Genomic DNA, 22,624 nt, shown 5'->3' with positions numbered 1-22,624 from the left:
AGTGAGAGACGCGAGCACTGCATGTTGATCCTTACATTTCCAACATTAAAATTACAATCATAAAACGCTGTTACAAGTCTTTATTCTCTTCTTCGTAAATGTCATCGACAAACAAACCATAAAACTACAGTACTTAGGTAAGGAATTTAGAAAACAATAATTGCACAACTCGCCCAGAGCTGCTCTCCACATTGTTTTAGATTGCCATCGTGGGCCTCCATCTGAACAATCAGTCAGTATAAAACAACAAAACAAGCAGATCACAACAGGTCAACTGGCTTGTGTTTAACAGTAAACAGTAGTAGAAGCGTATAATAATTAAAGTGTAATAATACACATGGATGAGGAATTACAACTCTGCTGAGATGCTCTGTACAACTGTTCCTTTCCAAGGCGGTCTTAACCTGGCCGGACGCATGGCGCCACAAAACCCTAAAGGCCACAGATACTCCATGGGGCGTGATTAAAAACACACGTCCATATAAGTTCTATTGGTGATGGTAATGAGCACCAACTCATTGGTGGGGCTGGGGGGGTCAGGGGTCGATCTCCATGGGAGTGATGGTGATGATGGTGTCCTCGTTACCACGGCGAACCACCACCTGCAGTGTGGTGTCCTTCTTGATGATGGTGCTGACGTCGGTTGCAGAGGTGATCTGCTGGCCGTTGATGGAGATGATCACATCATGCTCTTTCAGACCACCACTAAGATGAGAAGGACACATCAGAATGAGAACTACAGAAACAAACATGCTGGATGGAACGGTTAGGTATAGTGCTGGGCAATATAGACAAAATATCAAATCACAATATTTTGTAATTTTTTTTACAGAATGACAGTTTTTTATGTTTTTGAATAATAAAAGTTCTAAATATGCTTTATGAGTAGTTCATTACCCAAGACCCAAGAGTGGCAACACATAAATTATACGTGATTTCATTGAGGCTTTCTCCTTTCTAATTGTTTCATACTGTTCAATCCAACATCAAACCCCAAAAATATTTTCAGCAGTTTAATCCATTTCTTGCACTTTTGTCATCATTTCCACACTGTGCAACACTTTTTTTTAATAGATAAACAACTAAATGTAATGTTCTAAGTCGACAACAATGTTTAAACCCCATCAGCAGACCACTTACAAAGTTGGAAAAAAACATGAGAAACGTGTTCGATTTTAGAGTGTAGTTACCCTTTAATTCAAGTGTGCAGGTACCTAGCACTGTTATTTGGTTCAGTGTGTCTGTAGCACATGAGATGGAGTTTGCGAAACAAATGGCTACTGGAGTGGTGCAAATAATCATGGTATCATTCTGTCTGGTTGGGATAGGCTACTATGTAGCTAGTTAACATTTAATAAGGTTTTGGGGAAAGCCTTTCCATCTACCAGAAGACGGTTAGGTCTATCATTAGCACTGCTATATTTTTCCTGTTATTTCATTGTTTGAAATCTGGATGTTTAACTTCAAATTATGAGGAATGTCTTACCTTGCTTCAAAGTAACGTTAGCCTATAGACAAAAATCGCACCATAGAAACGTGGAGGCAATTATTTTATATGACTTATATGCGTTCTCCTGTTCTATTGGTTTTCTTTCATCTTTCTTTCATTGTCTAGCAGCCAAAGGCATTATTCTAGTCATATTAGCAACCCATGATAGTTCTAATGGATATCATATTTACATCTCTGTCTATGAAACCACTTGCATGTGCAGTGTGCATTTTAGAACACTGTTTTCCTGCTATTTGTATTTTGGAACATTCGCGGATCGGCCTACCACTGTGAACCTTGCTGCAGTGAAAATGTGTAGAAATAATAGTTTATCAACATTTTAAGCTAAACATTCTGATATGTTCCATCAGACTTATTAATTCATATGGCGTATACCTCTACTACACTACGTTGATACGCATCGTGGTAATTAAGAAGTGAGTGTACGGGTATAAGGTGTATACCTGCGTACACCATTCACTACAACACTGCCCTTAGTACTGTACATATAGCAACCTAGCTAGCCAGCAAACTAGCAATTGGCATTAGCGGCTAACAAGCTTTATTTCAGCCACAACTTGCTAAGAAAAGACAAACTAGTTTGTAGACAGTAAGATACATAAAATAATAGTGTAATTATAGAATGCTTGTAGAAAGCAGCATGTCACCAACATCTTGTGGCATCTATCTGACCATGCAGACTGCAGAGTGAACAGCAAGAAGTGCTCGTGACTCCATGGTTGAGCAACTGCTCTCTCCTTGAGTGACAGGGGGCACAAACTAAACATGTAAATACTGTTATAGAAGGTTAAGTAAAAACCCAAACTGGTCCATGCATCAATACCAGTATATAGTAGGCTGTCCAATCAAAATCGGATCTTTTGACCAATTGGAAAATAATATGTTAATTGTGGATAATCCTTTAAGAAAACCAATGGTCCAAACCTCATGTCTCTATCATAATGAGTTCAACATTTCTTGGCTTTTTTTTACCCTTGTAGGATTGTCAAAATTAGGGTGACTAAATGATAGTCAGAGAAAAAAAGTAGTAAAATAATAAATTTTATTTTTTTTAATCAGGAAACTAGCATCGCGTCAGCTAGGCTAGATGCTGTGTGAGAATATATGGTGCTTTTAAGACAACTAGGAACTAGCTGAAATCATGATGTCAGTGATCTTCAGATCGGAAAGTCTGAGCCAGAGTTTCCAACTTGGAAATCCGAACTGGATGACCGTTCAAAACTATTTTTCCCAGTCGGAGCTTGTTTATTTCTGAGTTCCCAGTTGTATTGAACGTGGCATAAGGCTACCTGACAGGTTTACCATTGAACTCGTCATATTTCTTCTCAAATCCAGAGGACATATGCCACGTTCAAAACAACTGGGGACAACAGAGAACTCAGAAATCTCTGACTTCAGTGCTTTCAAGATAACGGGGAACAACTGGACAAACTAGCTCTGAAGGGGAAAAATAGTTTGAACTGTCATCCAACTCCGACTTTCTGACTTGAAGACCATGTCATGATTTGACCTCATTCTTTTCTGAGTTCCCAGTTGTCTTGAAAGCACCATTAAAACAATATGGGTAAGATAGATGTCGAATTTGAGACATGAAGTATTCTCATATTTTAGTATACACTGTTCATATTCATTTGAAGTTCCTGTTCTTTATCAAAGACTCACAAAACAAGCACATCTCTGTGAAATGTAAACGGAGCACTGAGCGTACCGTAAGCTTTTTATTTTCAAAGCCTTTTACATTTAGTTCAGCTTGCTATTTTCGACCTGCGGAAACAACTTGGAAGATGGCGACCACAAAATGTAAAATCCTCAAATGTTGTTTCGGCAAGAAAGCTGTGTCGCTCTGTCAACAGAGCTAGGTGCTTATTATGGGATGTATTAGGTTATGAAATCCGACCTTTTGGATATAATCGTAATGTATGTTAGAGGAAGACCCCACTGAACGATTCCAAACATATTTGTCTTGGTAAAATGTATTTTGTAACATAAGGAAGGAAAATGTCATCACCAAAGCACATATTCAACCACTCAAGGCAGAGTTGGTGGACACCCTATATATAGTAAAATACAATATACCGCCCAGTCCTAGCTATAAGATAGTCATTATAAGGTATAGACTCAATATTGGTCTTTATTGCACTGACAATCAGCTAAGAATGGATTCCAATGGCCTTGTTGCCTTTCACACATTCTATGATGCCTTACTTTATAGTGCTACAATGAACTGAAATGAAAACAAATTGACCCCTTTCACTTATCCTTCATCAAGACCACAATAATTACAGTAAGTCAGGTGGAGACTGCTTTGTGCAACACACTCCCATAGACCAAACACACCCAGAATAGAAATCTAGTTAAAACGAAATTGCACAAAGACTGGAGCGGTTACCAGAAGTGATATCAAGGCCTCCAATTTGCACACAACTACTCTCTAATCACACATGTGAACAGTGGCCGCCACCACCACTTATAATACAGCCACACTTCCACATTCCCCTCATACTACTTAGGAAAACACGACTAACACTTATACCTCCAATGAAACACAGAGAGTGTAATAGGGTTGGGTGAGTGGGCCCAGTAAAACCACAGCATATCCCTTGCTGCTTGAGGGAGGAAGGGGATGGCTGACCTCGGTGTCCCCCAACCCCTCTCTGGTAGAACTGTGGTCAGGAGGGGATTCTTGAGTGGGTGAACAAGAATTTTAAAGTGAGTCTCAGCAATGTTTTAGTAAGGGGGGGGTTGTGTGTGTATGTGTGTGTGAATGTGAGTGAGTTTGTGTGGGGAGAGTTGGGCGTTGAGGGTCTATATAAATTTGAAACATGTGTACAGCCAGTGGAAGGAGCCAAAGGCAATATCCCTTAGCACAGAAAAAGTCAGACAACTTGTCCTCACACTCATAAGAAACCCCCACTGTTGGTGAGATGGAGTGAGTTTCTACTATCCCTGTTAGTTTGTACTTACGCCGCGGCCGGCGTTTTAGATATCACCTCCATGACGTATGCTCCAGAGGTGACATCAGGGAAGTCTTTGTGTCGCACCTTCAGCTCCTTGGTTAACCTACAGGGTGAAGGGGAAGAGGTGCTCCGTTTTAAGAAGAAGTCCTCTGTTTTCCGTATCAAACTGAAATGCAGTTCACCAGGTCCAGTTCAAATAGATTCTTTTTGACAGCTTTGAATAACTGCATTTTCCAGTTTAGTGTACACATTCACAGTCTCAAATCTTTCTTTGCATTTATCGAGAGTTGACGGTCCTAGAGAAGAAAAGTACCATCGTTATCCTTTTCATTACAAGTATAACCAGTGACTAAGGATCTACTTACGCTGGGGTGAGTGTCATCATCCTCACACCAATGTATCTCTTCTTTGTCACAGCTCTTCCTAAGGAAACACAATAAGAAGAAAAACCATCAGGTTTGCCATGGGGTATAACCTTTTGACTTGGAGGATATTTGAGTGATTCTGAAGCTAGGCCATGGGTTAAGATTAGTTATAAAGGGGCTTGAATCAAAATGTCTGTAAGTCTTTATGGTTATCCTCAAAGCATGTGGATAAGAGTGTAGACAGGACCTTACACTAATGGGACATATTTAGATGTTACACACAGGATGACTATAGGGATTTAACGTCCTACCTCGGGACTGTCTGTCGTAGGATTCAGTCAGGAACTCTTGGATCTTGTCGGAGGGGATGGCGAATGAGATACCAGCCGTCACTTTCAGAGTGTTGATCCCGATCACCTCACCATCCTTCAATAACACAATCAATAATAAAGTCATTTATGAAGTGTCTGACAACCAGAATCACTCATAATCAAACAAAGTGACACACTAATAACACTGTAACACTCCTACACGCAATCACATAGTTGCATACAGTCTGAAAATATTATGTGCCATCATTCAGACACATTATCTGCTGTTTATTAGACATGTACAAAAACTGTATAGCTGTCAATAAACAAACAGTATTCTCACCAGATTCACCAGAGGGCCTCCTGAATTACCATACTGTAAACAGAAAAGAACATTACTTCAGTTCACAATCTTTTGTGATGTGTGTGTATGTGCGTGTATATGCGTGCATGTGTTCACAGACTCACGTTGATAATAGCGTCTGTCTGAATGTATTCCATTTCAGAGTTGTGTAGGCCCAGCTCCTTGCCCCCTCGTTGGGTTGTGCTGACTATCCCTGTGGTAACTGTGTTCTGGAGGGAGAAGGGGCTTCCGATGGCCACCACAAACTCCCCAGGCCTCAGGTCTGACGAACGCCCCAACATCAGCACAGGAAGCTTGATCTGTAGGGGGGACAGGTTAGGGGGAGATATTTAATAGGTACACATCCCTCAGTAACATTGATAAGCATCAGCACTAGAAACTGTGGGCCGTAAAACTATCCTTCTCCACATACATACCATTGGAGGCTCCTTAGAGGAGGAAAGGGAGGACCATCCTCAGTGAATTTCATAAAAATAAAAATTGTAAAACATTGAAAAAGTTATCCTTTTTAGATAAAACTATACTAAATATATACATTTCACCAAATAGTCTACAATAGCCTCAATAGCACTGTAACGAGTGCGCTGAGAGTCAGGAAGCAAGTACAGGGAGTGAGTGTTGTAATAAATAAACAAAACAGTAAACACGAAACACAAACAACGCACCGACATGAAACAGAGTCAATAACACCTGAGGAAAGAACCAAGGGGAGTGACAGATATAGGGAAGATAATCAAGGAGGTGATGGAGTCCAGCTGAGTGTCATGAGGCGCTGGTGCACTTGACGATGGTGACAGGTGTACGGAATAATCAGCAGCCTGATGACCTAGAGGCCGGAGAGGTAGTATACGTGACAAGCACTCTATTATAGGGTAGCACCATGGTATAGCCGGAGGACAGCTAGTTTCCGTCCTCCTCTTAGTACATTGACTTCAATACAAAACCTAGGAGGATCTTGGTTCTCACCCCCTTCCATAGACTTACACAGTCATTATTATGACAACTTCCAGAGGATGTCCTCCAACCTATCAGGGGTCTTGCAGCATGAACTGACAATCAAAGGATCAGAGAATGAATCTAGTACTGAAAGAATAAGCTACAGCTAGCTAGCACTGCAGTGCATAACATGTTGTGAGTAGTTGACTCAAAGAGAGAGAGATAGAAAATAGTTGAACAGTTTTCAACAAAAACTGTATGTAGTGGGTTTACTAAAGCATTAGTTCCATTGGCTATGTTGACTAGGACGTTACTTTAGCTAATATGGTGACAACGATGAAGGCTGTGTGTGTAGCGGTTATGAAATGGTTTGGCTTGGAACGTTTTTTTTTGCCTGGTCACATACAGCTGATGTGTTGTTCATTGAAGTCCACAAACGAAGGGAAAGGGTGAGAGGAGGAGAGTGCATAGATGTGTCACGTCGTGTGTGTAGGTGGCAGGGAAGTCAGGCACAGGAGAAACAAACTTGGTGTAACTGGGGTAGTTTAATAATGTTAAAAACATGATTGACATTTATCAGAGGCTTTGTGAGAAAGCCTGCCCCCTGTAACTCCAAAACCAAAGTACATAATAAAATAAACATGGGTACAATAACCCGTCGCGCACCAATCCAACAACACGAGCCCATAACAACAAACAATCTCTGACAAGGACGAGGGGAAACAGAGGGTTAAATACACAACATGTAATGAATGGGATTGGAACCAGGTGCGTAGGAAGACAAGACAAAACCAATGGAAAATGAAAAATGGATCAATGATGGCTAGGAGACCGGTGACGTCGACCGCCGAGCACCGCCCGAACAAGGAGGGGCATCGACTTCACCAGAAGTCGAGGCAAGATGTGAGAAGGAATACAATGTGACTGCTATGAAAGTGAACTGTGTTTATGCGTGATCAGGGGTGTATTCATTCTGCCGATTCTGTTGAAAATGAAACAGGGATAAAAATACCTGAATTTGTCCAATAGAAACTCTTGTTTGCAACTGTTTGACTAATGATCCTAGATAAGCTAGATGCAGGCAAGAGTGTGCAAGGCGGTATTGAATGTGTCACTGTCTGTCCATGTGTCACTGTCCGTCATCTCAAATTTTTCTCTCGACCTGTGTGCACCTACATTGTAAACGTTCACTCATAGGCTAGGTTGTAGCAACCTCATGATGGATATAGGAGAAATTTGAATATCATGTAGTAGCCTAAACCTATCGTTGTTACATTGAATTGGGTGAATGGAATATGAATGACAATCATCCAACATGCTGTAATAGAAATAAGGCCATGCGCATAAAAAATAAACAGCACTGACCGCCAGTGATATAAGGACGCCTTCAGAAAGTATTCACAACCCTTATCTTTTTCCACATTTTGTGGGATTAAAATGGATTAAATTGGCATGTTTTATCAACGATCTACCCAAAATACTCTGTGATGTCGAAATGTGAACATTTGTAATAAATAAATAAATAAATAAATAAAACACCCTGAGTAAACACATGTTAGAATCACCTTTGGCAGCGATTACAGCTGTAAGTCTTTCTGGGTAAGTCTCTAAGAGCTTTACACACCTGAATTGTGCAACATTTGGCCATTATTCTTTTCAAAATTCTTCAAGCTCTGTCAAATTGGCTGTTGGTCATTGCTAGAGAACCATTTTCAGGTCTTGCCATAGATTTTCAAGCAGATTTAAGTATTTGTATTTATTATGGATCCCCATTCCCAAGGCAGGAGCTACTCTTCCTAAGGTCCAAACACATTAAGGCACTTAAATTACACATAAAACAAAAGATAGAACAGTATATCATTTAACACTATCACACCACCACATATCCAAGTCAAACTTGTAACTCGGCCACTCAGGAACAATCACTGTCTTCTTGGGAAGCAACTCCAGTGTAGAGTTGGCCTTGTGTTTTATGTTGTTGTCCTGCTGAAAGGTGAATTAATCTCCCATTGTCTGGTGGAAAGCAGACTGAACCAGGTTTTCCTCTAGGATTTGTGCTGAGCTCAACTCCTTTCCGTTTATTTTTTATCCTGAAAAACTCCCCAGTTGTTAATAATTACTAGCATACCCATAACATGATGCAGCCACCACTATGCTTGAAAATATAGTGCTGTACTCAGTAACGTGTTTTATTGGATTTGCCCCAAACATAACACTTTGGGGGGAAAAAAATGATAAAAAGTTAGTTGCTTTGCCACATTTTATACAGTATTACTTTCGTGCCTTGTAAACAGGATGGGATGCATGCTTTTGAATATTTTTATTATGTACAGGCGTCCTTATTTTCATTCTGTCAATTTGGTTAGTATTGTGGAGTAACTACAATGTTTTTTATCCACCCTAATTTTTCTCCTATCACAGTGCATCTCTTTTATTAGAGGCCACTGGCCAGTACCTCATAAAACAGTACAAATTCACTTATGTTAAACTCTTGAAAAACTCCATGGTAAGGAAACCATAAGCCAGAAACAGTGCCTAGACAGACAGACAGACAGACAGACAGACAGACAGACAGAGGGTATATTTATCCATCCACAGTTTCCCTGTCTGCATGAAATCATCTCCCTTCTGTCCAGTCATAGCCAATGAGTGTATGGTCATAGCCCACGCGTCGCCACATCACGTTGAGTGTGTGGATCCCAACACACCACCCAACAAACTCCCTGACAACAGCACAATCTTGAGAGACCTTCCTGGTTGTTCCCCTGTATCCATTTTGTTTACCCTGGGTTATAAATAGAGTCACAGTGTGGAAGCTAAGGTAACTGAGACTGACTGGCCAACAAGCCAAAGATACACACAGACAAAAGTCTCTGTATCCAAACACAGAAACACGTCCTGTAATCAACTACCCAGGGATATTCATAGTGCAGTGCCATCATAAAATATGATAACACTACATTTTCCTTTCCAATAGAGTGTACACACTAGGTTATTACACGGTGATTGTCATCTCTGCGGAGTGATGACACAACTTAAGGGCCACTTTTGACTGCTGACCATTGCCAACAATAGCTGAATAGGTCTTTATACAGTAGTAAATCCATCTAACACTATAAGACGCCATTTTAGCTTTTTGGGTTGCGGGAACTCAGTGCGAACTAGACCCCTGAGGTGTAGCCTAGGTATTAATAGAAGATGACAGTTAGAAGATGAGAGTGCGTAACCCCACCACCCCTCCCTCTAATTTCTTTCATCCAGACTTGATACCGGAATAGCTGTCTGTGAACTGCTATCCAGTCTGTGACTCTCCACCCTCACACACACACCCTCACACACACACACCACCCCGTACCTTGACCCCACCGAGTTAAAGGGATAAGCAGATGGAGGGGGGAAGTGAGAGAAGTCAGCCCGATCTGAATCCCTAACACTGAGACGGTCTACCAACCGCTTGCTGTGGTGATACTGGTAATAACAGCGTGATCATTATAAAATCGTCCTGTCGCTTATTGAAATGTCTCAGCCCAGTGAATAATGAAAAACACAACTTGACACACACCTGCACATATCCATCTGCTTACACACAATGCTGCCACTGACTTGTGGGCGGTACAGTCATGCGTACACACATTAACTCATACACTGTGGATGCCAAGGCTAGCTGATATGAGCCCTTGAGGGTGGGAGTGTCTAGGTGTGAATAGGAATAAAGCAAACATCAAATGGCATGACTATTCATGTGTGAGGACTGTTAGTCTAGCTATCACCTACTGACCACTTGTACTCAGCTACTTTTTGTCCTTGTGGATACCGAGTCGAATACTGTATATGTAATTTCAGTGGTTCTGACTTTCTCTTGACCATAAGTGACTCACCAGGTTATTTTGGACCATGGGCTGGCCTTAATGCATTAACACTCATCCAGGGTTCTATACTTACTTTTTCCACTGGTGGCACTGTTGCACCAAACTTTTTCAGTTGGTGGCACCAGTACATGATTTGGTCACACAATTGTTTTTTTATTACAAACAATGATAATTGACCTGGCCTGTGTACCATAATGTTCCTGCATTCCAAACAAAACCAGGCTAATAATGACTAGCCATCTTTCAAATTAGCTTGTGTTCCTTGAGTTGGGTAGATTAACTCTAACAGCAAAGAAAAGAGACTGTTAAAATAAAGTGCAAAATGCATTTATTGCAAATTTCAAAGTGCCATGTCTTATTTTCTACACAACCTTCCAGAGGGTAGAATATGAAAAAAGTATACTTGATACCAAAACGATACAAGATCAATAAAATAGAGAGATGGACTATCATTTCCCACATTTCTTTGCTCTCAAAAGCACCTGTTTTAATAGAAAAACAACCAAATTGGATGTTATGTGTCAACAACAATGCTTAAACCAAAATAGGGAACCATTTTTTGAGGTCTGGATAAAATCTGAGAAATTTAGATTTTTCAGTGTAGTACACCTTTAATTCAGGTGCACACCAGCCATACAGTTGTATTTGGCTAGCAGTGTTTTTGTAGCATACTTGTGATGGAGTTTTCAAAACAAATGGCCACTTGATTGGTGCGAATAATCATGATTCTGTCAGGTAGGCATAGGCTACTTTGTAGTTAACTTTTAATTACATTTCCATCTATCCAAAAACAATTAGGCTATCATTAGCATCGCTAATGGCTACAAACAGTGGTAGACATATAGGCCACATGGCTACACGCACTGCACACAGCAGGGCTCGACATTCAGTTAAATTTGCCAGTAGTACAAAGGGCCAGTGCCCTGCAACTGAAAGCTACTGGCTCAAAGGAACAAAAATACTGGACCAGGTCAAGACTTGACAGGAAACTGAATGATGCGTGCATAATTTCAATAGCAGGTCATTTGATCTTTCATACAAAAAAAAAGCCTATAGAAAAAGAAAAAAAAATGTATGTAAAGTAAGTATGCATTACCACTTTAAGAATAATGCCTTTTTTAATAAGCCTACCCAATGGCATTAAGCATTGACAATCACATAATTTAATTCTAAAATACACTGAGTGTACAAAACAATAAGGACACCTGCCCTTTACATGACATAGACTGACCAGGTAAATCCAGGTGAAAGCTATGATCCCTTATTGATGTCACTTGTTAAATCCACTTAAATCAGTGTAGATGAAGGGGAGGAGACAGGTTAAAGAATGATTTTTTTGCCTTGAGACAATTGAGACATGGATTGTGTGTGTGTGTGCCATTCAGAGGGTGAATGGGCAAGACAAAATATTAATGTGCCTTTGAAAGGGGTATAGCAGTAGGTGGCAGGCGCACCTGTGAGAAGCACTGGAGTCAACATGGGCCAGCATCCGTGTGGAACGCTTTCGACACCTTGTAGAGTCCATCCTCCCACGAATTGAGGCTGTTCTGTGGGCAAGGGGTGGGGGGGCAACTCAATATTAGGAAAGTGTCCTTAATGTTTTGTACACTCAGTGTATGTCAGAATAATGTAGGAATTGCCTGACTAAATAGACAGCATGTTCTCGACACAAAAACAAACAGCTTCGTGAATCCATCTTTTTAATCATTTACATAGCCAAGATTAAAAATAGCATTATTATAATGGTCTAATCTTTTCACTAGCCCAAGCTGGCCACAACAGGGATGATTGACTGGTCTGGAGGGTGTCCAAAACCTCCCCTGCATGTCGAGCCCTGGCACACACAGACAGGGGCATTCCTGTGCCATTGTTGCCTCTTTAGAAAGTTGGTTTATTTTTTGTCAGTTGCACATTACAGTTTGAATAAATCATGATGATAAAAAAAAAGCAACCCGTGAACCAAAAATGTACGTGACCAGATAAATTAGTTTCACTGGCACTCTTGCGACCAATTAAAAATGTGTGTCGCACTGCCCAGTCAAAAGGTCGCAAAAGCGACTGCTTTGGTCACAGTATCGAACCCTGTCAACCCATGACATTGACCTCATTAAGGAGAGGTGGTTAGAGGGACAAGAAGAGGAACAGGCAACCCTCTCCTGCATTGGCCGTCCCTAACATCATGTGAGATGCTTTCAGTTAAATGCACTACTGCCTTGTTCTAGATCTTAACTTAAAACTTTCAGTTGAAATTTCAACCTTTCTATTAATAAAAAAGACCTATTTCCCAAGCTCTCCACTGGCTCATACAGAAGATAACTGAGAATGGCACAATATCATTTTAATAGAGGCTGAGATAGTGACAGATAAACTTCAACAGAAAGCACCAGTATTTACTAGCAGCCATCCAGAAAAACAGTTGCATGTCAGAGGCACTTAGAAGTGGTGGTAAGCATTTCAGACATTCAGGCTTTATCCTATCATCTCAACTAAAATTGTACTGTACATCTAGAGTGTCTGCCATAGGAGATGGTGGAAGGACCAACGAAGAAAATGCCTCCTTTGTTGCCATAGACAAGTCTTTGATTCAAATTACAGCTTTGGCTGTTTGGAATCCCTTAAAAACCCATTACATTAACTTTTAAGACTTGATCCCAGGTGCAAACTTGGTTTTTGTCAAGCCTCACGCTGTGATGGACTGTCGCTAATAGTTTCGAAGGCGTATGCAAACCTGAGAAAAAGGGTTAATTTTACATCAACCCGAACAAAAAACAACTGTAAACAGCACAGAGGCATGCCAGTGAAACACACACACCCTCTGTTTGGTGATTAAATCTATGACCACTACTAGAGTCTTTGCTGTGGTCACTACTGTGCTTTTCTTGTAGGGGACTTCAAGGCAATATGCAAATTGTAGTGTATTCAAGGTTTAAAAAAATGCTTCTAAAGTTACTCATTTCCGCTTAAAAATGTCAGACTTGATTTGCGGTAACAAAACATTTATCTAATAATGTATCAACCCCTACAAAATGTATTATAATCCACATAATAATTCACATTTCCTGTTACTGCAGGATTATTTCCCTGCTGTGAGAAGCAGGGTCAAATTAAGACAGCGCATCTGTAAGTATTATGTTAACTTTTTAGTCCTATGCTACCATGCATACATATCATGGGGCCACTAGCAAATGGTGTAACCGTGTGTGGGTGAACTCTACTATGGCTACACATGAACTTTGTCCCAAGGGTTGTGCCTCAGTGGATAAAGAGGAGCTTGATCCAACATGATAATACCTGCAGAACCATCAGCTCTGGGGATCAATATGGTGCACATGTTGTTGTAAATGCCACAGCCAACACAACAGCAAACACATGGTCGAAAGCTCCCTCTGTTTCCAGCATGATTTACAGACACCCTGGAAGACTGGATGGCATCTCACCAACGGGCGGCTAGACACCACACGCCTTTAATCTGTGGGCCATGCAGATCTGATGAGATGCGGTTGGGATGTATGTATGGGTCTCTCTTCCACTGCATCGCTGGCCTGGGAAACAACCACCTACAAACTAGGCCTTGTCTGGAGCATCGAAAAGAAGAGCAAGGCCAGTCTGCTTCCCTTGGCCCTCGTCCCGACACGCTGCTTCCGCAAGGATGGGAGCGACTGTGGGAGAGTGAGTGAAATGGAGGATGAGACGAGGATGTGATTCATTTTCCCTCTGCTTCTTTCTGAAGGACGCCACTCTTTCCACTGAGAAACAGAGCATGTCCTGGATGTCTCCTGAACGGGGACCAATAAGAGCCCTGGTCGGTCTAGCCAGCGCCAGTCATCCTACCACCCTTTAGGAGGTGGACGACCTGGGGAGCATACAGACTAACATTGTGGTTGAGTACTGTGACACATATACTCACTGTATTTATTGATGAGGATGTGGTGTCCTCATTTGTTTGGGTGTGTTTAACTGCCCTCAGTCTGTTGACATGACTTCCATGAACAAAATCATCTCAAATATTCTAAACTGAGGACACCGACAGTGCGCTACTTTGCACCACAAACAGTTGAGGAAGTGAGTGAGGGAGTGGATAGGGTTAACAAGCTGCTTTTTCCCCCGCATGATGACTTTTAGATTAATCTTCCCAGCGTCACATCACACAACCATCTCATTAGCCTATTAGATCACTTAGCTTTGCAGACATATGGATCCGTTTTCCAGGCCACATCCCCTCGGTCTTTGCCTGCCTCTCCATCCCATTCTCTCTCTGTCAGAAACAAATGTAGCACTTTTTCCCTTTCTCCTTCCCATCCTCTGAAGTGCCAACTTCTGCAGACAGACTAATGTAGCTGCAGATGTGTAATGTCTTCCCCAGAGACGAGGGTACACCACACAAGAACGGACCGACCCAGCCGCCAATCAACTCTGCTTCTCATGAAGCACCGAGTGGGAAGAGAGGGTATTCTACATTCAAAGAGTCAACTTTCAAAGCTCACAGTCATAAACATGTGTGATCGATTCTCTATCAGTGTGCTGATATGAAATACAAAGTTTGACAAAAGTCACCCATACTCATGACGCACACTTGAGGCAAGAGAGGGACAGATGGAGGGAAAGTGAGGAAAAGAGGGAAATAAATACATACTTAAAAGTGTACAGACCTGAAGCCCTGAGGACAGAACTGTGACAACTTACTGAATTTTTCATACAAATTAGGAAATTCCAACTTTTCCTTTATTTTGGCCTCTAATTATCTCCCTCTCTCTCTCATCCTCTAATTTCTCTCTCACTGACACTTTCCATCTCTAGTCGACTCTTTCCCTCACATCCATCCACCCTCCCCTCCCCTGCCCGTACCCACTGTCTCATTAGCTGGGGTGTCATGAGTCAGACCCCCTCCCCTCTCCCATAGCCTCTGTCCTGTTCCACTGTGGGGGTTAGTCATGGAACTGGGACTGTGCCCCCTGGGCAGACTGGGTAGACACCTTCTCACACAGAAGAGAAAACTGGGGCAAAGATTTCAACAGCTGTCTTAGCTATGTAGCCAGAGTGGGGCACAGGGTATATGGTCAATCCACAGTCAGGTACTGGGCTGTCATGGTCAACCAGTAGTTGGATGGTAGTCTTTACCACAGGGCACAAATCATTAGACTTTTCAGTGTCTTGAAACTGGTTTATGAGAAGTAATGATGCTGTATTTTCCATCCATAATCTTTTCTTCAGACGTTCATGGATCACTGCTTTGGGTCTGATATCACCTTCCAGTTGTCTAGTATGTGTAATGAATGTAGACCAGAGTGTATAGCACAGTGGTCTTCCAGGGCCAGTTTGGGGAACCACTGTAGGCCGCATAAAAGAAAACATAACCTTGTGCTTGTCTTGGCGTATTGGCCGATGCTGTGTGCAGCCCTGTCCTTGTCGTGAGTGTCTTTTCAGCTGTGCATTGAAGCGAGGGAATGCTCTGCGAGGCATTCTGCGGTGCAGTTACTCCTAGCCTGTGGCTTTGAATGGGTGCCAGACATTCCTTCATATGGCTGTCGAATATGATTCATGTGGGATGTGTATCCCACTAGTCCACAAAGCAACAATCTCTCTATGTTACTGTATGCTCCCTCAGCAAAAACCTTACATGGCCTACCTCCATGCCATTTATGAGCAAAACCTTTGCTATCAAAACTATTTGCTCATTGGAGCATGACATGGGTTTTCATCTGCTGGTAATGAGTCTTTGCAGAATGTATTCCAAGTTTATTTCGAGAATCGTTTCCTAACGACTGTTGTCTCTGAAGTATTTTTAACTGAATGCCATTGCCAACATTAACTATGTGTTGAATGCCAGTGTTTACAAGGACCACTTGGTTGCACATGTTGCACCTCTCAAACAATCAGCTGTGTTATCAAGCTGAACATCAACTTTCTACCAATAACCTCTTGCTTCATCTTGTAATTCTGTCTCCGCTGATGTTTAATAGGGAATAATATTAAGTAATTGTTATTGTTCAATTGTTGCTCACATTTGCTAGTGGTGTCTAGATTTGCAGTTGTAAGATATAGGAAAGTACTGCACCAAGATGGCTGCTGTTGGCCTGGAAAGCTGTACTTAAAATCCAATCTGCCTCCTGGGAGTTGAAACTCTCAATGTCATTCCCACTCACGCTCATAGGCAGGGATTAAATAGCATGGGAGCTACTGTGTAAAGTCACACTCCTCAAATCCTCTTATTTATGCCACTTATAATATTCCATAAAGTTTCAATTTGAAGGAATATTGTGAAGATTGGCAGTTACTAACCTCAATTCCGGCTTTAACTTTGACTCATCTGCCCTGGGCTCTTTCTTCAATTCAGGGCTGCCCATGAGAAAACGCCGGCAACAAAACAGGCAGGAGAGGGGGAGTCCAGGCGAGGTTAAGACAAAGGGAAAAGCGGCCACTTCTTCTCTCGATTCTATTGGCCAATGACTTGGTAATAAGATGGATGACCTCCGATTGCGATTTTGCTATCAATGTGAATCTCGTAACTGCAATATTCTCTGCTTTTCTGAAACATGGCGTTCGGGCAAGATTCCCCCCATGGCTATCCAACTCAATAGATTCTCCATTCACCGAGCGGACAGGACAATGAATTCAGGGAAATCGAGAGGGAGAGGGTTAAGCCTCTTCATCAACAGCAAATGTTATGCTGAAGTTTCGACCCATTGTTCACCCATCTTGGAATACCCGATGGTCAAATGCTGACCCTTCTGCCTTCTGAGAGATTTTTCAGCTGTTAGCATGACTGCTGTATATATGCTTTCACTGGAACAGGCCCAGATCCACAACATTTGCGTGAAGAAAAGACGCCCGAAAAGGGGACGCAGATCGGGGATCCTTCTGAGAAGCCGGAGGCGAGCGAGTAAACTCCCAATGCCTTCCATTCTCCTTGCTAATGTGCAATCGTTAGAAAATAAAACTGATGACCTACTATTAAGATTATCCTACCAACGGGACATTAAAAACTGTAACATCTTATGTTTCACCAAGTCGTGGCTGAACAAAGAAACAGAGCTGGCTGGATTTTCCATGCACCGGCAGAACAGAGACACTACCTCTGGTAAGACGAGGGGTGGGGGTGTGTGTCTTTTTGTCAATAACAGCTGGTGCGCGATGTCTAATATTAAAGAAGTCTCGAGGTATTGCTCGCCTGAGGTAGAGTACCTTATGATAAGCTGTTGAACACACTATCTACCAAGAGAGTTCTCATCTGTATTATTCGTAGCCGTCTATTTACCACCACAAAGCAGAGCTGGCACTAAGACCGCTCTCAACCAACTCTATAAGGCCATAAGCAAAGAAGAAAATGCTCACCCAGAAGTGGCGCTCCTAGCGCCGGGGACCTTAATGCAGACAAACTTAAATCAGTTTTACCAATTTTTTACCAGCATGTCACATGTGCAACCAGGGGGGAAAAAATCCTAGACAACCTTTACTCCACACACAGAGATGCATACAAAGCTCTTCCCCGCCCTCTATTTGGCAAATCTGACCAAAATTCTATCCTACTGATTCCTGCTTACAAGCAAAAACTAAAGCAGGAAGTACCAGTGACTCGCTCAATACGGAAGTGGTCAGATGACACGGATGCTACACTACAGGATTTTTGTAAGCACAGACTGGAATATGTTCCGGGATTCATCCAATGGCATTGTAGTTGCATATTCCTGATTTCCCTGAAAAGTTGCATATCGTGGGGACTATTAGAAGCTAGTGTAGTACACCCTGTAGCGTACTGCACTAGCTTTGAATAGTCCCCGCGATATGCAACTTTTCAGGGAAATCAGGAACCAATACACACAGTCAGTTAGGAAAGCAAAGGTTAGCTTTTTCAGACAGAAATTTGCATCCTGCAGCACTAATTTCCAAATGTTTTGGGACACTGTAAAGTCCATGGAGAATAATAGTACCTCCTCCCAGCTGCCCACTGCACTTAGACTGGGAAACACTGTCACCACTGATAAATCCACAATAATTGAAAATTTCAATAATCATTTCTCTACGGCTGGCCATGCTTTCCACCTGGCTACCTCAACCCCGGCCAACAGCTCTGCACACCCCACAGCAACTGGCCCAAGCTCACCCCCCCGCTTCTCCTTCACCCAAATCCAGACAGCTGATGTTCTGAAAAAGCTGCAAAATCTGGATCCCTACAAATCAGCTGGGCTAGACAATCTGGACCCTCTCTTCCTAAAATAATCCGCCGCCATTTTTGCAACCCCTATCACTAGTCTATTCAACCTCTCTTTTGTATCGTCTGAGATTCCTAAAGATTGGAAAGCGGCCGCGGTCATCCCCCTCTTCAAAGGGGGAGACACTCTAGACCCAAACTGTTAAAGACCTATATCCATCCTGCCCTGCCTTTCTAAAGTCTTCGAAAGCCAAGTTAATAAACAGATCACTGACCATTTTGAATCCCACCTTACCTTCTCCGCTATGCAATCTGGTTTCCGAGCAGGTCACGGGTGCACCTCCGCCACGCTCAAGGTCCTAAACGATATCATAACTGCCATCGATAAAAGACAGTACTGTGCAGCCATCTTTATTGACCTGGCAAGGCTTTCGACTCTGTCAATCACCGTATTCTTATCAGCAGACTCAATAGCCTTGGTTTCTCTAATGACTGCCTCGCCTGGTTCACTAACTACTTCTCAGATAGAGTTCAATGTGTCAAAACGGAGGGCCTGTTGTCCGGACCTCTGGCAGTCTCTATGGGGGTGCCACAGAGCTCATTTCTCGGGCCAACTCTTTTCTCTGTATTTTTCAATGATGTCGCTCTTGGTACGGGTGATTCTTTGATCCACCTCTACGTAGACGACATCGTTCTGTATACATCTGGCCCTTCTTTGGACACTGTGTTAACAAACCTCCAAACGAGCTTCAACGCCATACAACACTCTTTCCGTGGCCTCCAACTGCTCTTAAATACTAGTAAAACGAAACACATCCACAGGTACACCTCCAATTGACTCAAATTATGTCAATTAGCCTATCAGAAGCTTCTAAAGCCATGACATAATTTTCTGGAATTTTCCAAGCTGTTTAACGGCACAGTCAACTTAGTGTATGTAAACATCTGACCCACTGGAACTGGCCTACCTGGTTAAATAAAGGTGAAATAATATTTTTTTAAATAAAAAATACAATTGAGGAATACACCACCTCAGTTATCGGCTTCATCAATAAGTGCATCGATGACGTCGTCCCCACAGTGACTGTACGTACATATCCCAACCAGAAGCTATGGATTACAGGCAACATCCACATCGAGCTAAAGGCTAGAGCTGCCACTTTCAAGGAGAGGTGACACTAATCCAGACGATTTTAAGAAATCCCCCTGTGCCCTCAGATGAACCATCAAACAAGCAAAGCGTCAATACAGGATTAAGATTGAATCTCCTACACCGGCTCTGACACTTGTCAGATGTGGCAGGGCGTGAAAACTATTACTGACTACAAAGGGAAACCCAGACGCGAGCTGCCCAGTGACGTGAGTTTACCAGACGAGCTAAATGCCTTTTATGCTCGCTTCGAGGAAAGCAACACTGTAGCATGCACGAGAGCACCAGCTGTTCTGGATGACTGTGTGATAACGCTCTCGGTAGCCAATGTGAACAAATCCTTCAAACAAGTCAACAGTCACAAAGCCGCTGGGCCAGACGGATTACCAGGACGTGTACTCAAAGCATGCGCAGACCAACTGTCAAGTGTCTTCACTGACATTATCAACCTCTCCCTGACCGAGTCTGTAATACCTACATGTTTCAAGCAGACCACCATAGTCCCTGTGCCCTAGGAAGCGAAGGTAACACACATCAGTAGCCATGAAGTGCTTTGAAAGGCTGGTCATGGCTCACATCAACAGCATCCTCCTGGACACCCAAGACCCACTCCAATTCGCATACCGCCCCAACAGATCCACAGATGACGTAATCTCAATCGCACTCCACACCGCCCTTTCTCACCTGGACAAAAGGAACACCTATGTGAGAATGCTGTTCATCGACTACAGCTCAGCGTTCAACACCATAGTGCCCACAAAGCTCATCACTAAGCTAAGGACTCTAGGACTAAACACCTCCCTCTGCAACTGGATCCTGGACTTCCTGACGGGTCGCCCCCAGGTGGTAAGATTAGGCAACAACCCGTCTGCCACGTGTGTACTTAGTCCCCTCCTGTATTCCCTGTTCACCCACGACTGCGTGGCCAAACACGACTCCAACACAATCATTAAGTTTGCTGATGACACAACAATGGTAGGCCTGATCACCGGCAACGATGAGACGCCTATAGTGAGGAGGTCAGAGAACTGGCAGTGTGGTGCCAGGACAACAACCTCTCCATCAATGTGAGCCAAAAAGGAGGGCCAAACATGCCCCCATTAACATCGATGGGGCTGTAGTGGAGCGGGTCGAGAGTTTCAAGTTCCTTGGTGTCTACATCACCAACGAACTATCATGGTTCAAACATACCAAGACAGTCGTGAAGAGGGCACGACAAAATCCTTTCCCCCTCAGGAGACTGAAAATATTTGGCATGGGCCCCCAGATCTTCAAAATGTTCTACAGCTGCACCATCGAGAGCATCCTGACCGGTTTCATCACCGTCTGGTATGGCAACAGCTCGGCATCTGACCGTAAGGCACTACAAAGAGTAGTGCGAACGGCCCAGTACATCACTGGGGCCAAGCTTCCTGCCATCCAGGACCTACATAATAGGCGGTGTCAGAGGAAAGCCCATAAAATTGTCAGACTCTCCAGTCACCCAAGTTATAGACTGTTTTCTCTGCTACCGCACGGTAAGCACACAATAAGTCTAGGACCAAAAGATTCCACAACAGCTTCTACCCCCAAGCCATTAGACTGCTGAACAATTCATAAAAATTGCCACCGGACAATTTACATTGCTGCTACTCGCTGTTTGTTTGTTACCTATGCATAGTCATTTCGTCCCCACCTACATGTACAGATTACCTCAACTAGCCTGTACCCCTGCATACTGACTCGGTACCTCGTTATTCTTATTCTTATTGTGTTACTTTTTATTATTACTTTTTATTTTGGCCTACCTGGTAAATATTTTCTTCTTCTTGAACTTCACTGTTGGTTAAGGGCTTGTAAGTAAGCATTTCACGGTAAAGTCTACACTTTAAGTCTACACTGTATTCGGCGCATGTGGCAAATAAAGTTTGATTTGGATTTGATTTGACCCTGGAACTAGCCCTGTACATAGCTTACTTACTTTCTTATGTCTATTTATCTTGTTTTATTTATTGTGTCTTTTTGTCCTGCTTTACTTTCTTTAATAGTACTACTGATTTGATTACTGCATTGTTGGGAAAGAGCTTGCAAGAAAGACATTGTACTTGAACGTGATAACAAAACCTGAAACTTGATCTTTGTGATGGAATGGGTAGCACACAACACAAGCGAACTACCACAATTTTGCAACTGTTTCTAAGTGTAAACTTCTTCCCTATGTGTCCATTTGTCTCCTATGTCAGTTATTAATGGATTAAGTTGTTCGAATAAAGTCATTTGTACTAGATTCTGAACTGTTGAGCTGTCTGTGACCTCTGGTGTCCCCTCTTACCGGTGAGTCGATCTTGAGGAGTGCTATGTCGGACTTCTCGTCCATGTCTTTGATATTGGCGTCGTAGGTGGCGCCACTCTTCAGCTCCACCTTTACTCGATGTTTATTGGCCACAACATGGGCGTTGGTCACAATCTGTCCATCCTCTGACACCATGAACCCTGAGCCACTGGACACTGCCACCTCCCGCTTAGAATAGGTCATTCTGAGAGAGAGGGAGGGAGAGAGGGAGAGAAAGAGATAGATGTGCAGAAAAGGAGAGAAAGAGAGAGATACATTTATAGAGAGAAAGGGAGTGATTAATAGAAATAGGGAGGAGAAGGGGGATGGAGAGATGAAGACAGGGAAAGAGGATGCAAGGCAGAAGGAGAAAGATAAGTACGTTAAAAGGGAGGGTTTTAACTTAAATGTTTTACCAACTAGTGTGGTCTCACATCCAGGTGGGCTGTAAAGTAAACTCTGGTATGTCTACAGATATTCAAGGACGAACACATACACACACACATAGCTGTGTTTTCGTGAAATTTCTGGACTTTTTGGAGTGTAAAATGTTTCACCATTAAAAATGATATTTTCCCTAAACCTAACCCTAACCCCAAAACCTTTAACCTTTAAATTTAAAATAGCATTTGAACATATTCCGGGCCTGAAAAAAGTTATTGTTTTCCTACCTTTTCAGGATATTAAGGTGAAGTGTTAGGA

General features: G+C 42.5%; 1 protein-coding gene across 1 annotated transcript in view; it reads right to left on the bottom strand.

The window, feature by feature from the left end:
* Positions 1 to 65: 65 nt before the first annotated feature.
* Positions 66 to 22,624, bottom strand: part of LOC106577049 (serine protease HTRA1A) — a 30,957-nt gene continuing 8,398 nt past the window's right edge. The window contains exons 3-9 of the mRNA XM_014154743.3: positions 21,923 to 22,127; positions 5,612 to 5,806; positions 5,487 to 5,519; positions 5,144 to 5,258; positions 4,833 to 4,890; positions 4,475 to 4,570; positions 66 to 705 (exon numbers count right to left, since the gene is read on the bottom strand). Of these exons, the coding sequence (XP_014010218.2) occupies positions 537 to 705; positions 4,475 to 4,570; positions 4,833 to 4,890; positions 5,144 to 5,258; positions 5,487 to 5,519; positions 5,612 to 5,806; positions 21,923 to 22,127 (871 nt within the window). The 3' untranslated portion in view covers positions 66 to 536. The remainder of the gene's footprint in view (positions 706 to 4,474; positions 4,571 to 4,832; positions 4,891 to 5,143; positions 5,259 to 5,486; positions 5,520 to 5,611; positions 5,807 to 21,922; positions 22,128 to 22,624) is intronic.

Source organism: Salmo salar, chromosome 18, assembly GCF_965601325.2.
Source record: "Salmo salar chromosome 18, fSalSal1, whole genome shotgun sequence".
Taxonomy (NCBI): domain Eukaryota; kingdom Metazoa; phylum Chordata; class Actinopteri; order Salmoniformes; family Salmonidae; genus Salmo; species Salmo salar.
This window is presented reverse-complemented; position numbering and strand designations above follow the sequence as displayed.